At 42.6% G+C, this 16,195-nt stretch overlaps 1 protein-coding gene across 3 annotated transcripts in view; it reads left to right on the top strand.

Annotated features, from left to right (window-relative positions):
- Nucleotides 1-16,195, top strand: part of ZFTA (zinc finger translocation associated) — a 108,561-nt gene that overhangs the window by 80,849 nt on the left and 11,517 nt on the right. For 2 of the 3 annotated variants that reach the window (XM_075837206.1, XM_075837207.1), the window contains 2 exons: nt 9,810-11,654; nt 11,885-12,415. In XM_075837206.1, the coding sequence (XP_075693321.1) occupies nt 9,810-11,654; nt 11,885-12,415 (2,376 nt within the window). The remainder of the gene's footprint in view (nt 1-9,809; nt 11,655-11,884; nt 12,416-16,195) is intronic. The other variant, XM_075837208.1, reaches the window with a different exon arrangement.

The following is a 16,195-nucleotide window of genomic DNA, read 5'->3' on the forward strand; positions in this document are numbered from 1 at the left end:
CATACACATCTATAAATATGTCTCAGCGTATGTACAGCGCGGAGCAAGCCTACGCCTTGCTATGTTCCGACACTTCTGAAAGCGAAACAGACACCGCTTCAGAATTTGTTCCAGATAGTGACGATTCTAATTCCACCGCTGAACCCCATAGTCCTATGGTGGTGGATACGTCAGTCGCTGTAGAGGTGTCAAGTGCAGGGCCGAGTGTTGCAGTCCCTCCCGTGATGTTGGATCCTGCACTATCATTTTCCCCCCAAGTACCCCAATTTGAAGCGACCCCAGGAATTAGTGTCGACGTCCAAAATTTTACCCCCTATAATTTTTTTAATTTATTTATATGTGATACGGTCCTAGACTTGATAGTCCAGCAGACTAATCTGTATGCTAGGCAGTTTGTTCTACAAAAGCCTGCGTCTATGTACTCCAGAATGTGGAGCCCCACAAGTGTCCCAGAAATAAAAAAAATTTTAGGCATTACCCTCAATATGGGTTTGGTTAAAAAACCCTCTGTCCGGTCCTACTGGACTTGTAGTGCTGTCCACGCTACCCCTGTATTTGCAGCAGTGATGTCCAGAAACCGCTATGAGGCCCTAATGCGATTCATGCATTTTACTGATAATTCCCAAGTCCCCCCAAGAAGTGACCCAGCTTATGATCGGCTTAATAAATTAAGGCCATTAATCACCCTTCTAAATGATTTATTTTTAAAGTTGTACACCCCTGACAAAAATTTGTCAGTAGATGAATCGCTCATGAGCTTCAAAGGGCGTCTTTCCTTTCGTCAATTCATCCCTTCCAAACGAGCCAGATATGGTGTGAAATTATACAAAGTTTGCGAGAGCACAACGGGTTACACCTGCGGTTTCAAAATCTATGAAGGCAGGGACTGCCAAATTTATACCCCAGGCTGCCCAGAAACTATTGGCACCTCTGGCAAAATTGTGTGGAACCTAATGGAGACATTTCTGCACAAGGGGTACCACGTCTATACAGACAATTTTTATACCAGCGTTGCCCTTTATAAAGCCCTCCATGCTGCAAATACAGGGGCCTGTGGGACAGTACGGAAGAACAGAGTGGGACTCCCACAACAGTTGGTGTCCAGGCGTTTGGGAAAGGGAACATCCATGGCCCTTGCAAGTCAGGAATTGCTTGCAGTGAAGTGGGCCGACAAGAAGGATGTCTACATGCTGTCCACCGTACACACGGACACCACTGTGGCAATTACGGAGAGGGGGGCTACCACTGCAAAGCAGAAACCTGTCTGTGTAACAGACTACAACAAATTTATGGGGGGTGTAGACCTTTCCGACCAGGTGCTTCAGCCTTACCTGGTGAAGCGCAAAAATAAGGCCTGGTACAAAAAGGTAGCAATCTACCTCATCCAGGTTGCTACCTATAACAGTTTTGTTATTTTCAAAAAAGCCCAAGGAACGCTCACTTTCCTTCAATTTCAGGAGAAGGTCATTGAGCATCTCCTTTTTGAGTCCACTATACCGGCACAATCCTGCGAATCTGAGGATGTGCGCAGGCTTTCAGAGCGCCACTTTTTACACCCTATTCCCTCCACTGAGACCCAAAAATATCCCCAAAAAAGGTGTCGGGTATGTAGCAGGCATGGCAGGAGGAGGGATACCCGCTTTTATTGCCCCATGTGTCCATCAAAACCAGCCCTTTGTAACTACCCCTGTTTCGAAACCTTTCACACGGTTGCAAATTACTAGAATTTAACACAAAAAAAAATAATGGGTTGGGGGCCTTTTTAGGGAGTCAATTTCTTTATATTTTCTTTTTAGTTCGTGGGCTTTCCAAGTAGGGATTATTTCTTGTGGGAGAGGTTGTAGAGCACATTTTTTTCAGACCGTGAAACTAATTTTACCCCTTATGATTTTTTATTTATTTGTGGGTGATCAAGTGCTGGAATTAATTGTCCAGTACAAAATCCCACATCCACAATTTTTTTATTTTGACTGTTCTTATGACTATGTCCTGCCACATACAGCTGTTACATTCCTAATTCTGTACCGTGATACGGGCATGATCTTTTTTTTTATTTGGAGGATCTCTAATAATTGAGCTGTTCCTTATCAATACACCATGGGCTTTGTTACGGTTCTTCTGGAAATACTGACATCATTTTGGGGATTAGTGATCCTTTACTGTTCCTATATATGGTTTTGGACACTGTCCTTTTATATATTCTGTAGGTGATTGGTTGTTTTGTGCACATAGCGGTTCCTACCTTGCCGGGCAGGGGTCTGTTATGGTGTACCGCGTCACTTGGCACATTCGTCCCTCATAAGGATTGATGGAGCTAAAGAGACGTTGTACAACCAGTCACTGAAAAAAAAAATCCTTGTCATGACAGCCCTGCAGGTGTTCTTCTATCTAGTGAACAGACTCGAGTTTGCAACATAGTTGGATACATTTTCCTCCATTTGTTTGAAGATATTGCCCGTCACTCCAGTACAGTTTATTTTTTCCTCTCTGACTGATTTTATATTAGGACAGAATTCTGTCCACAATGACATCATAATGGCACCAACTGCTTCTTCAGCAAGACATAGTCATAAGTACAGGCAAATACGTCTATAGCAACATGTATCCATTATGAATACACGGCTTCACTTCTATTCTGTGCCGCACAAATTTATTAATGTGGCAGATTTCTAACAAAATAACCTTCTACCACGTCTCCTCTATTTCATGTGGAAACGTAATAAAAGCTTGAAGAAAACATTATATACCCATAGTGTCTGAAATGATACCCATTATTTCCTCCTTTAAAAAATTTTTGGTCCGCGTGCCCACTACACCACTAGATGAATACCTTTAGGGGTTTAGTTTTTAAAATGGGGTCATTTCTGCGTGGTTTTTTTTTGTTCAGGCAGCTCAATGCCTCTAAATGCATGATATGGGGCCTAGAATTTATTCAATTGTGCCCTGAAAGCCAAAGGGTGCTCCCTCTCTTTTTGGTCCAGCCACACGTCTAATAAGCAGATTATGGCAACAATGAGAGTATTTTTGAAAACAGGAGAAACGGGGTGATAGATTTTGGGGTGTGTTTCTTCATTTTCATGTTCGCTTTACAAAGAAATCGGTCTTCAAAGTGATACTTTTATATAAAAAGTGATTTATTTTTTTTATTTCACCAGCTATGCATTAAATTTAGCAAAAAACTGTGGGGTCAAAATACTCACTACACCCCTAGATAAATACCTTAAGGGGTCTAGTTTTCTAAATGGGGTCGTTTATGGGGAGTTTCTATCGTTCTGGTAGTTCAAAACCTCTCCAAATGTACAGTGGGGCCTAAAACATTTTCAAGCAAAATAGGAGTCCTGAAAGCCTCCGGGTGCTCCCTTTCTTTCGGGCCCTGCTGTGTGTCCAGGCAACACATTAGGGTCACAATGGGGGCATTTTTGAAAACAGGAGAAACAGGGTGATAGATTTTGGCGTGTGTTTCTTCATTCTTATAGTCGCTTTACAAAGAAATCGGTCTTCAAAGTGATACTTTTATGAAAAAAGTTAAATTATATTTTTTTTATGCCTGCTTTGCATGAATTCTTACAAAAAAACTGTGGGGTCAAAATACTTACAACACCCCTTAATAAATACCTTAAGGGGTCTAGTTTTCAAAATGGGGTCACTTGTGGGGGTTTCCACCATTCTGACACCTATGAGCCTATGAAAACCTGGCTTGGTGCAGGAAAACAAAATGTACTACAAAATTTATAAAATTATTACTTAACGTGTAAGTCCTCTAAATTGCTCAAAAATTAATTTTTTTTTTCAAAAGTGCTGCCAAAATAGAGTAAAGAGATGGAAATATATATTTAATAAAAAAAATTGTACAGTATGTGTGTACATATGTGACATTGCAGTTAAAAATAGGGGAAAATGATAATTTTTACAAAATTTCTTCAATTTTTCTATTTTTTAAGTTATTTCCGCAAATCGTATCAGTCTACTTTTACCACTAAAATAAAGTACAACATGTGACGAAAAAACAATGTCAGAATTACTTGGATATTCAAAACTTTCACAGAGTTATTCTCTGATAAAGTCACACATACCAGATTTGACAAATTTGGCTTGGTCATTAAGGTCCAAACAAGCTTGGTCACTAAGGGGTTAACAACGCCCAGCTAGTAAAACAAGTAAATACGCCCAGATGTTACAAACACAATACACGCCCAGTTGGAAATAAGAGAAAACACACTCCCAGTTGTCCATTAGAAAGGCTCATTTGCATAAATATAAAATTGCTCATAACTTGGCCAAAAATGATTGTTTTTAAAAAAAACAAACGTTACTGCATTGCAGCGCCGATCACATGCAATAGGAGATAGGGATTTGATAATCTGGTGACAGAGCCTCTTTAAAGCAGGAATGGAATGGATTATATACCTGTATGAAGAGAAGAGAGATGGATGTTAGATCTGTGCCATGTATAACTGCCATGTATAATCTATCACATTTAAGTTATGAATGTAAATGTGATTACAGGTGGATCCTGCTTCTCAGACACACAGACCCCGATGACACTCAACCCGTCAGATCCGCAGGGCTGACGGATTCAGGTCATAGCGAATGATAAAGCTGCTGTGTATAGAGAATCCAGAGCAGCTGTATTCCAAAAAGTAAAAATAATTTTTAATAAAAACTAATTAGAAAGTTGCGCCAATATTATTAATTCCCTATCTCCCAACTAATCTAATAGGCGCTATGATGCTGATAACTACAGTAATTTTTTTCCCAAAAATGTTTATTATTTTCAAAGTTATGAGCATTTTTCTAAATATGCTAATTTGGCTATATTTGCCAAATGGGAGGTAACTCTTTCTTTTCACTCTGGGCGGTGTAATGTTTTCGGTATGACGCTGCCAAATCAGCATACAGCTTCCCCCCTTCTCTGCCCAGCAACACAGCCTAATCATAAAGTATACAGCTTTCATTCCCGACTGTTTTCAACTGGTGATACCGGTTGTTTCACAGCTAGAACTGCGATTCTGGTGCCACATGAAAGATTATAATCTCCTCTTTCATATGCCACTGTTCAAGGTGGTCCACAGCTGGAGATATGGCTATTTGAAGTGATCTCCCTTCCCTCCAGTCTCAGTCTCTCACACTGTGTGAAGCAGCATCAGAGGCTATGAGGTAGCTCTACCTCAGGAGAATTGCTGGTATTGACACCCACTTGTCTAGTATTCCCTCACTTGCAGATTGAGGTAAAAAGCTCATGACTTAAAATAATAAACTTATTGGGACACCAGTTTCACTAGTATTATCAGTGTGACAGCACCTATTAGATTAGCTAGGAGATCGTCTTTAAAGAGGCTCTGTCACCAGATTTTGCAACCCCTATCTGCTATTGCAGCAGATAGGCGCTGCAATGTAGATTACAGTAACTTTTTTATTTTAAAAAAACGAGCATTTTTGGCCAAGTTATGACCATTTTTGTAGTTATGCAAATGAGGCTTGCAAAAGTCCAAGTGGGTGTGTTTAAAAGTAAAAGTCCAAGTGGGCGTGTATTATGTGCGTACATCGGGGCGTTTTTAATACTTTTACTAGCTGGGCGCTCTGATGAGAAGTATCAGCCACTTCTCTTCAGAACGCCCAGCTTCTGCCTGATCACTGCTGTGACGTCACTCACAGGTCCTGCATCGTGTCAGACGAGCGAGGACACATCGGCACCTGAGGCTACAGTTGATTCTGCAGCAGCATCGGCGTTTGCAGGTAAGTAGCTACATTGACTTACCTGCTAACGCCGAGGCTGCTGCAGAATCAACTGAAGACTCTGGTGCCGATGTGTCCGACACGATGCAGGACCTTTGAGTGACGTCACAGATCTGCACTGCCAGAAGCTGGGCGTTCTGAAGAGAAGTGGATGATACTTCTCATCAGAGCGCCCAGCTAGTAAAAGTATTAAAAACGCCCCGATGTACGCACATAATACACGCCCACTTGGACTTTTACTTTTAAACACACCCACTTGGACTTTTGCAAGCCTCATTTGCATAACTACAAAAATGGTCATAACTTGGCCAAAAATGCTCGTTTTTTAAAAAAAAAAACGTTACTGTAATCTACATTGCAGCGCCTATCTGCTGCAATAGCAGATAGGGGTTGCAAAATCTGGTGACAGAGCCTCTTTAAGAAAGTCTATGGTGAGATAGGCAGACAGTAGACTGCACTGTTTAACCCAAGCCTGGTTTAAATACTTGACATTCTGCGAGTGTTGTAGGACTAAATGCTTGCTTTATCTAGAGCTCAGATCTTGGTGTACTAGTAAAGTCCAGAATCTTCGCTTTCAAATGACACCAGGCTTAATATTCAGGGAGCAGCACTCGTTTGAAGTTGGGGAGCAACAAGAAGTGTTTTTACTTGGTTTTGAGTCACTGTAATGGAGCTGGTGAAGATTCAAAGACAGCAGGAAGACAGATCACAGCCTGTTAGGTTATGTTCACACGCTTAGCAAAAAACGTCTGAAAATACGGAGCTGTTTTCAAGGGAAAACCGCTCCTGATTTTCAGAAGTTTTTTAAGCAACTCACGTTTTTCGCTGCGTTTTTTACGGCCGTTTCTGGAGCTGTTTTTCTATTGAGTCAATGAAAAACGACTCCAAAAACGGCTCAACAAGTGACATGCACTTCTTTTTCGCAGGCGTTTTTTTTACGCGGCCGTTTTTCCCAATGAAATCAATGGGCAGATGTTTGGAGGTGTTCTGCTTCCAGTTTTTCCGGTTGCTTTCCGCCCGTGTATAAATTAATCTATTAATTTAGCCCTAAATATATATATATATATTTGCCCACACTGTCTGTCAACCTGCAGGATGTTCTGCACGTCCCTGAAACAAACAGCCTTTTAGAAATCCTGCACTGAACATGGGTTAATTTCCTAATTATCTTTTCCATTTTAGAATGGTAAACGACAGAGGCGGGGTTTGGCTGAGGGGCGTAGCAATCTTTGTGTCCTACAGCAGACAGTCCATAGTACTTGTTTATAATTGACTCTACGTGTGGTTAGGGCTAAATTAATAGATTAATTCACACTTTGCTCTAAGGCAGCAAATACCCTTATTCTATCCCAATTAAACACAACTTTTATTTGTGTTTTAACTTAAATAGATAAATTTTTCCTAAAACCACGAACATCTATGCTGAATATAGTAATAATGATCTAGGGCTTGGACAAGATCCAATAGTGTTGTTATCCTTCAACACACAGATATATGATTAAATAAACGTGGCTGCAGCTCTCAATATGTCCTGTAGACTAAGGGGGGATTCACACGAGCGTGTATTGGGTCCGTGCGGGCCGCGTGGTTTTCACGCGCCACGCACAGACCAATACAAGTCTATGGGGCAGTACAGACAGTCCGTGCTTTTTGCGCAGCGTTTGTCAGCTGCGCAAAAAGCAGGACATGCTCAATATCTCCGCGTATTTCGCGCATCACGCACCCATTGAAGTCAATGGGTGCGTGAAAGCCACGCAGGTCGCACGGAAGCACTTCCGTGCGAACCGACTGAAACAGCGCACCAGCTGTCAAAAGGATGAATGTAAACAGAAAAGCACCACGTGCTTTTCTGTTTCCAAGCATCCAAACGGAGTGTCTTTGAGATGAGTGAACCCGGACAACCGAATCGAACTTCACCGGGTTCGGCCGAACTCGTTTTGGCCGAACCCGGCAAAAAAATTTCCGGTACGCGATGTCAGGAGATAGTCACTGTCCAGGGTGCTGAAAGAGTTAAACTGTTTCAGCACCATGGACAGTGACTTCCGATCCCAATATACATGAACCTGTAAAAAAAAAAAGAAGTTCTGACTTACCGATAACTCCCGGCTTCTTCCTCCAGTCTGACCTCCCGGGATGACAATTCAGTCCAAGTGACAGCTCCAGCCAAGCACAGGCTGCAGCGGTCACATGGACTGCCGCGTCATCCAGGGAGGTGGGGCCCGATGTCGAGAGGCGCGTCACCAAGGACGCGTCACCAAGGCAACGGCCGGGAGGGAAGTTCTCGGTAAGTACGAACTTTTTCTTTTTTTTTTTAACAGGTTTCTCGATGTTGTGTTTGGCATTCACTGTCGAGGGTGCTGAAAGAGTTACTGCCGATCAGTTAGCTCTTTCAGCACCTTGGACAGTGACGGGCGTCGACTAGCCTCATCTCTATGATGGCTGCGCGAAAATCACGCAGCCACGCATCATACACGGATGACACACGCAGCTGTCAAGTGGTTTTTGCGCGCGCAAAACGCCGCGTTTTTGCGCGCGCAAGAACGCAACGTTTGTCTGAATCTGCCCTAACTCAGGAGATGTTTTTGTTATTTTGAAATTTTAAGAAGTCCCTATCTGACCCCCGACAAGTTTCCCTAAAACAATGGCTAATGACAGCATTCTTGATACAAACAAGGTATTTCTAACCTCCATTTATGTCGCTGATGCTGAGTGGACTAGTTCATCCCTTTTTGCGTCTAAGTCCACTTTAGACCGGGCAAGGAGGGGAGGGTCCTGCTGCAGCCACTTGTCTTGCAGCCAGACACAAGCTTGTTAAAGCTGGAGCTGAGCTGGAACACCTATACTATCATATTTTTTTTACATATATATTTCCCGGTTTTGATTGCAATATGAGACAATATAGGAATCAAGGAATAGAGATTAAGGTACAAGTTGCTGGGCTTTATTTTTATTTTATACATTTAATGTTTTTAATCTACCTTTTTAAGCAGTTTTTAGCGCTGGATCCTACCTTCTTCCTTTCTCACCATAAGTTGTAGTCTAGCAACCACTGGAGAGCCACCTGTTTTTTACAGGCTCCGTAAAATGTTGCTTGCAATAGTTTGGACTTTAAAGAGGCTCTGTCACCAGATTTTGCAACCCCTATCTGCTATTGCAGCAGATAGGCGCTGCAATGTAGATTACAGTAACGTTTTTATTTTTAAAAAACGAGCATTTTTGGCCAAGTTATGACCATTTTTGTAGTTATGCAAATGAGGCTTGCAAAAGTCCAAGTGGGTGTGTTTAAAAGTAAAAGTCCAAGTGGGTGTGTATTATGTGCGTACATCGGGGCGTTTTTAATACTTTTACTAGCTGGGCGTTCTGATAAGTATCATCCACTTCTCCTTAGAACGCCCAGCTTCTGCCAGATCACGCTGTGACATCACTCACAGGTCCTGCATCGTGTCAGACGAGCGAGGACACATCGGCACCAGAGGCTTCAGTTGATTCTGCAGCAGCATCGGCGTTAGCAGGTAAGTCGATGTAGCTACTTACCTGCAAACGCTGATGCTGTGCAGAATCAACTGTAGCCTCTGGTGCCGATGTGTCCTCGCTCGTCTGACACGATGCAGGACCTGTGAGTGACGTCACAGCGTGATCTGGCAGAAGCTGGGCGTTCTGAAGAGAAGTGGATGATACTTCTCATCAGAACGCCCAGCTAGTAAAAGTATTAAAAACGCCCCGATGTACGCACATAATACACGCCCACTTGGACTTTTACTTTTAAACACACCCACTTGGACTTTTGCAAGCCTCATTTGCATAACTACAAAAATGGTCATAACTTGGCCAAAAATGCTCGTTTTTTAAAAATAAAAACGTTACTGTAATCTACATTGCAGCGCCTATCTGCTGCTATAGCAGATAGGGGTTGAAAAATCTGGTGACAGAGCCTCTTTAATAAGCAAATGGTCAGTTTCCCTATTTGCGTTTCTACTACTTCTGGTTTTCTTTCATGTTTTTATTTTCTACTTACCAATATCTCTTTATTATTTAGTATTATATCTTTAGTGTTTTATTTTGCTTTTTTCCAGAGAGTATGAAAGCCAGAACTGGCCCAAAAAAGAAAAGACGGCGTCTGCCACCAGTGGCTAAAGGAACGTGGCGGCCTCTGCTGGGTCCAGAACGTATTCTGCCTTCACCACCTGACAAAACCCAGCTGGAGCAGTATATGAATGAGTCTCTTCAACAGTGGTTTAGGTTAGAGTTTCTGATGGATTATGACTACCAAGGAAACCAGCTCCATTGTATGATGTGTACAACTGCCTTACCAAGTCTCAGTCTTACAGACATAAAACATCACATTTTGGATAATCATCCCACCTCACTGCAGTTCAGCCCTACCCAGAAAAGTGTGATTCTAGATGCCTGGATAAATCGTAAGGAGACTCTGGAGGCAGGGGAAGACATGACTCCGGAGTTTGAGGTGGGAGAAGACATGACTCCGGAGTTGGAGGCGGGAGAAGACATGACTCCGGAGTTGGAGGCGGGAGAAGACATGACTCCGGAGTTGGAGGCGGGAGAAGACATGACTCCGGAGGCGGGAGAAGACATGACTCCGGAGGCGGGAGAAGACATGACTCCGGAGGCGGGAGAAGACATGACTCCGGAGGCGGGAGAAGACATGACTCCGGAGGCGGGAGAAGACATGGATGATGATGAAGCAGATGAGAAATTATCTAACATAGATGTGAAAGACGATCAAGTGGCACAGACCACTACAGATTCAAGATCTAAAAATAGGATGTTAAAAGCTAAATGTTTTAGTGATTTAATAGAGAAAGAATCTGTCCATTATTTAGGAGAAGAGAATATTGACATTTGTAGTCCACAACTGATGGAAAAGGAGAAACTTAAGCCTACAGATATAGAGCTCTTGGAGGAAGAGGAACCAATAACCGGAGATGTTCAGCTGCTTGATAAAGAGGAATGGAATACCAAAGAGGTGCAACTGCTGGCCGATGAGAAATGGAAAGCAAGAAAGAAACCTCTGCTAGAGTCAGAATGGAAAGCCAGAGCACTACTAATTCTAGAAGAAAACCAGAAAGCAAGAGAGGCTTCTGTGCTAGAGGAAGAGAAACCTAAAGCTAAAGAAGGCCAGGTTATGGGGGAAGAGAAAAGCAAATCTAGGGAGAGACAGCTGCTGGAGGAGGAACAAAAAACTAGAGAGAAGCAATTGTTGGAGGAACAAGAGAAAATCAGAGAGGCCGCACTGTTAGAAGAGGAACAACAAAAAGCTAGGGAGACGCAACTGTTGGAGGAAGAGAAGAAAGCTAAGGATGCACAGATATTAGAGGAAGAGAAGAAAGCTAAGGAGGCTCAATTGTTCGAGGAAGAGAAGAAAGCTAGGGAGGTCCAGATGCTGGAGGATGAGAGGAAAGCTAGGGAGGTCCAGCTGCTGGAGGATAAGAAGAAAGCTAGGGATGTCCAGCTGCTGGAGGAAGAGAAGAAAGCTAGGGATTTCCAGCTGCTGGAGAAAGAGAAGAAGAAAGCCAGGGAGGCTCAGCTGCTGGAGGAGGACAAAACAAAAACTAGGGAAGCTCAGTTGCTGGATGAAGACAGGGTTAAGGAGACCAAGGCACTAGAACCGAAAGTACAAGAGAAGTTGAAAGAGGTCCAAGGGTTATCAAGGGAAGCGCAGAATGTGAAACAAGAAATAATTGTCAAGATAGAGGACCACCACAATGTTGAACTGGCAGGGAATGATAAAGAAGAGACACAGTCTGCAAATAATGTTCAAACTGAAAAGCAACATATTATTAAAAAAATTGTGATAGGTGGAAAAACACTGTCCAGTGAGCCATTGAAGCATATAATAAAGGTGCAACCAATGCCGAAAGCACCAGCTGTGCTGGGAATTGGACTTCCTTTATTAAAAAGTGAGTAAATGGGTAAAAATGAGTTTTTGACACAAAAAGCTATGTTGTGATTTACACTAATGTACAAAAGATCGTGATTTACACTAATATACAAAAGATCTGTAGCATTTGTTGGTTGGTATAAAATTAGAAATGTGTTTATAACTGACATGTTAAAGATTTATTACAAAGCTATTGATAACGAATGTATGTTAGTAACCTAACAAGCAACTCGTATGCTTCTCTTTCAGTGGAAACTCCAACACCTATAATTATAACACGGGTTTCTGTTCTCCCAGAACATACAATTCTCCAGCCATCAAAACCCAAACCCTCCACTTCTGCTTCTGATATCTCGAAAACCTGGCGGGTTATTGCTCCAAAAATCTCTCAAGTAGACAACCAAAATCCAAGACTAGCCTCTGCTAGCACTGATACCCCACAGTCTCCCGCTGGGGTTGACCCCACAGTATGGGAGGTTAGTGTGTGGCGGGGTAACAACGGAAATTTAGTCCAATGCAACACTTACCAAATGCGTTGGCGCTCGGATTACCTAATGGACTTTAATGGAGTACGTGGTAGCGTGGTCTGCATGTATTGTAGCTCCACCCTAACTGTACTCAAAGAGAGCAGTATCAAAAGACACATTGTACAAAAGCACCCACATACAGCAAATTTCACTGCAGAGGAGAAGGCAACGGTTATGCGTGACTGGGAGAATAAGCTGTCTGAAATAAAGAAGATGGCATTAAAGCCAATCAAGGAAGGAGTAGCTATAGGAGGTAAGGGACATCTACAAAGCATTAGATGGAAATCATGTTTTTTATGTTAAAAGACAAGAATTCAATCAATATCAGGATTTTTTTTTATGACCTTGCTTCCAAACTGCCTTGTTACCTGACATGGACATTAGGAGGGAGCATCGAAATAGCCCTCCCCTCTCCCTGAAGATAAGGACGATGAGCGGATCCAATTTTAGTTTTACCCCACCACTTCCACTCCTCATGTTCTTAGTAATGGAGCTTCTCTGGTTGGTCACCTTTTTCTGAAGATTCCCCCCAGTATGTCTTCCCTTCTCCCTTTTACTTCCTGTTAATCAGTCTTTGTGACATCTTAGGCTCTGTTCACATCTGTGTTGCAGTTTACAATTATAACTGATACTCCGATGCAGTACGACCGTGATACCACTGGTGCCTAGCGGATCCCAACTTATATTTGGGCTTGTCTGATTCTGTCGCGGTGTCTATAATTTTGACGGGAAGCATGCATCACTATTCTTCACACCAAATCTGACAGTCTTTGAACGGAGCCTCCGACACAGATGTGAACAGGGCCTTATTATCATACACCTCAAGGCTAGTTCCTGGTGAGCCTGATCTTCTGTGTGTGTGTGTGCGTGCGTCCATGCGTCAATAGAATCAAGGTATCACTTCTATAAATCTCGATGTAGTAATATATAAGTATAGCCTCAAGTGTTTGGTTGCTGAATTGCCTTGCTAGATGGATAGTTCAGTGTGAGTGACTCTGAGTAAATAAAAATGTTAGAGGTATGGGCAGAACAGCAAAGCCTCCAGGGCAAACGGGTGCCGGCCTTGAAGATCCCACAGTATGCAGACAAGAACAAGAGGAAGAGGCAGCGGCAGCACTCCAAGTTGAAAATATCAAAGAGATGGATTTATTCTCGCATATGTGCAATAAAGTAGTATGTTTCAGCTGCTCAATTCAGCCTTTGCCAAGCAGTAATACACAGCTGTAACACACAGGTTTTTATACATCCCACAGTGGTTGGAGTAACAGTGAAAAATTTACATTAAGTTGAGTCTATCCATCAAGTTGAGGGACCTCCTATATGAAAAGAGAGGGGGTATTTGAAAAGACGGAATCTCAGAAATTGCCCAAAATACGCCAATATTTATGTATGACCTGCGTCATCTGTGGACTTTGTCCATGGTAGGATACATGGGATTCGTCTCTTAGGGGAATCAACCACTTTCTTTACTGACCTACCACTGCCTCTAGCCTTAGAAATATGTGTTTTAATCAATTTGCACGGATAGCCCCTAGAACAAAGTTTCCAACCCATATGATTTAGGCGGTCGGTCATAACTGGCTCATCATCAACGATCCTCCTTACCCTGAGCATTTGGCTAAAGGGGAGGGATATAATCATGTTCTGTGGGTGCTAACTTTCATACCTTAGGTGGTTATTACGGTCCGTAGGTTTTATAAAAAGATCAGTCAATAAACAATTATCCTTAATGTAGATCGTGGTGTCCAAAAACTGAATGGACTCAAGCGAGTTCACCATTGTGAATTTGACATCCCGGTCCACCGAATTCAAATAGCTAAAGAACTCATTTAGAGCATCATGTGAACCAGTCCAAATGAGGAAAATGTAGTCTATGTATCGGCACCACCACAGAACATTAGAGAAGTGGTGGGACACCTAGATAGATCCCTCAAGGTCAGCCATATACATGTTTGTGTAGGTAGGGGCTACATTGGACCCATAGCTGTACCTCTTAATTGAACAAAAAAAATGTCACCAAAAAGAAAATAATTACAGCTCAGAATTATCTCCAATTGGCCAAGGGCAAAGTCCTTACATTCTGAAGAGTAGCCTGTCGTATCTAAAGCTCTCTTAATACTCAATAGACCCCTATCATGACCAATAGATGTGTATAGAGAAATGACATCAAAAGAGACTAAAATGGCTCCATTGGGTATGACCAGATCATGGATTTTGGAAAGAAATCCGACGTGTCCCTAATGTAAGATTTGGCTCCAGTAGCTAAATTCCTTAACCGCTTGTCCAAAAAAGAAAGCTGAAGGACTGAGCAGAGAATCCCTACCCAATACAATCGGGAGTCCGGGTAGACATTGTAAATTTTTATGGATCTTTGGAAGACTATATTAGTATAGTAACAGGATGTTTAGGGAGCAAGAATAACATGTAAATCTCTCGCTCAAATCCAGGGCATATGCATTGTTAATTAAGATATTAACCTGTTAGTGACTGCCAATACTCCTTTTCATGGCGGCCGCTAATGGGCTTTATTCTGATGCATACACCTTTTTACGGCGCTGCATCAGAATAAATAAACAGATCAGGAAGCCGTTAAATCTCCCTTCTCTCTGGGGGCATTCCTGCTCGAACGTGTGAGATCGATATATAAGTATCAATCTCACCCGTTTAACCAATCAGATGCGGCGCTCCATAGCGAGCATCGAATCTGAGTTGTTTTGGAGTGTATTATAATAGTGATCGGAGAATCGCATATTAAAGTCCCCTAGTGGGACTAGTAAAAAAGTTTAATAAAGTTAATTAAAAAAAACCTGGAAAAAACAAAACAAAAACCCACTTTTTCCCCTTACAAACTGCTTTACTAATAAAAAAAACAAAATAAAGTAAAAAAGTTACACATATTTGGTATCGCCGCGTCCGTAACGACCCTGACTATAAAGCCATTACATTATTTAACCCGCACGGTGAACGCGGTAAAAAATAAAATAAAAAACTATGGAACAATTGCTGTTTTCTGTGAATCCTGACATAGGCCCCATGCACACGACAGCAAAAAACCTCCGTTTTTGCGTACCGCAATTGCGGTCTGCAAAAACAGAGCAATTCACTTTCATTGAACACTGACACCTTTCCGTAGCACTACGGAAGGGTGTCAGTGCCGTGGAAATGTTCCGGGAATTATGGAACATGTCCGTTCTTTAGCAATTTGCGGGCCGTGCTCCCATACTTTGTATGGGAGCACGGCCCGAAAATGCGGCTGTCAGTCAGTGGCCGGCCGTGCCCGCAATCGTGGGTCGTGATTGCGGGCACGGTCGTGTGCATGGGGCCTTAAAAAGTGATCAAAAAGTCGCATCTACTCCAAAATGGTACCAATAAAAACTACAAGTCTTCCCGCAACAAAAAAAAGCCCTCATACAACTGCATCGGCGGAACAATAAAAAAGTTATGGCTCTTCAAATATTGAAATACAAAAACAAATAATTTTGAAAAAAAAAAAGCATTTTAAGGCCTCATGCACACGGCCGTATTTTTTCCCACCCGTAAATACTGGCGTAAATACGGGTCCGGTGTACACGTATTCCACCCGTATTTACGGGCACGTTTTTGGCGGCAAAATAGCACTGCACTAATCGGCAGCCCCTTCTCTCTATCAGGGCAGGATAGAGAGAAGGAACAGCCTTTTCTGTAATAAAAGTTAAAGAAATTCATACTTACCCGGCCGTTGTCTTGGTCACGCGTCTCTCTCTTCACATCCAGCCCGACATCCCTGGATGACGCGGCAGTCCATGTGACCGCTGCAGCCTGTGATTGACCTGTGATTGGCTGCAGCGGTCACATGGCCTGAAACGTCATCCAGGACGTCGGGCCGGATGTCGAGAGGGACGCGTCACCAAGGCAACGGGCGGGAGACCGGACTGGAGGAATCAGCAAGTTGTCGGTAAGTATGAAAGTCTTTTATTTTTATTTTTTACAGGTTTATACTGATCGGTAGTCACTGTCCAGGGTGCTGAAAGAGTTACTGCCGATCAGTTAACTC

This window comes from Rhinoderma darwinii, chromosome 9, assembly GCF_050947455.1.
Source record: "Rhinoderma darwinii isolate aRhiDar2 chromosome 9, aRhiDar2.hap1, whole genome shotgun sequence".
Taxonomy (NCBI): domain Eukaryota; kingdom Metazoa; phylum Chordata; class Amphibia; order Anura; family Rhinodermatidae; genus Rhinoderma; species Rhinoderma darwinii.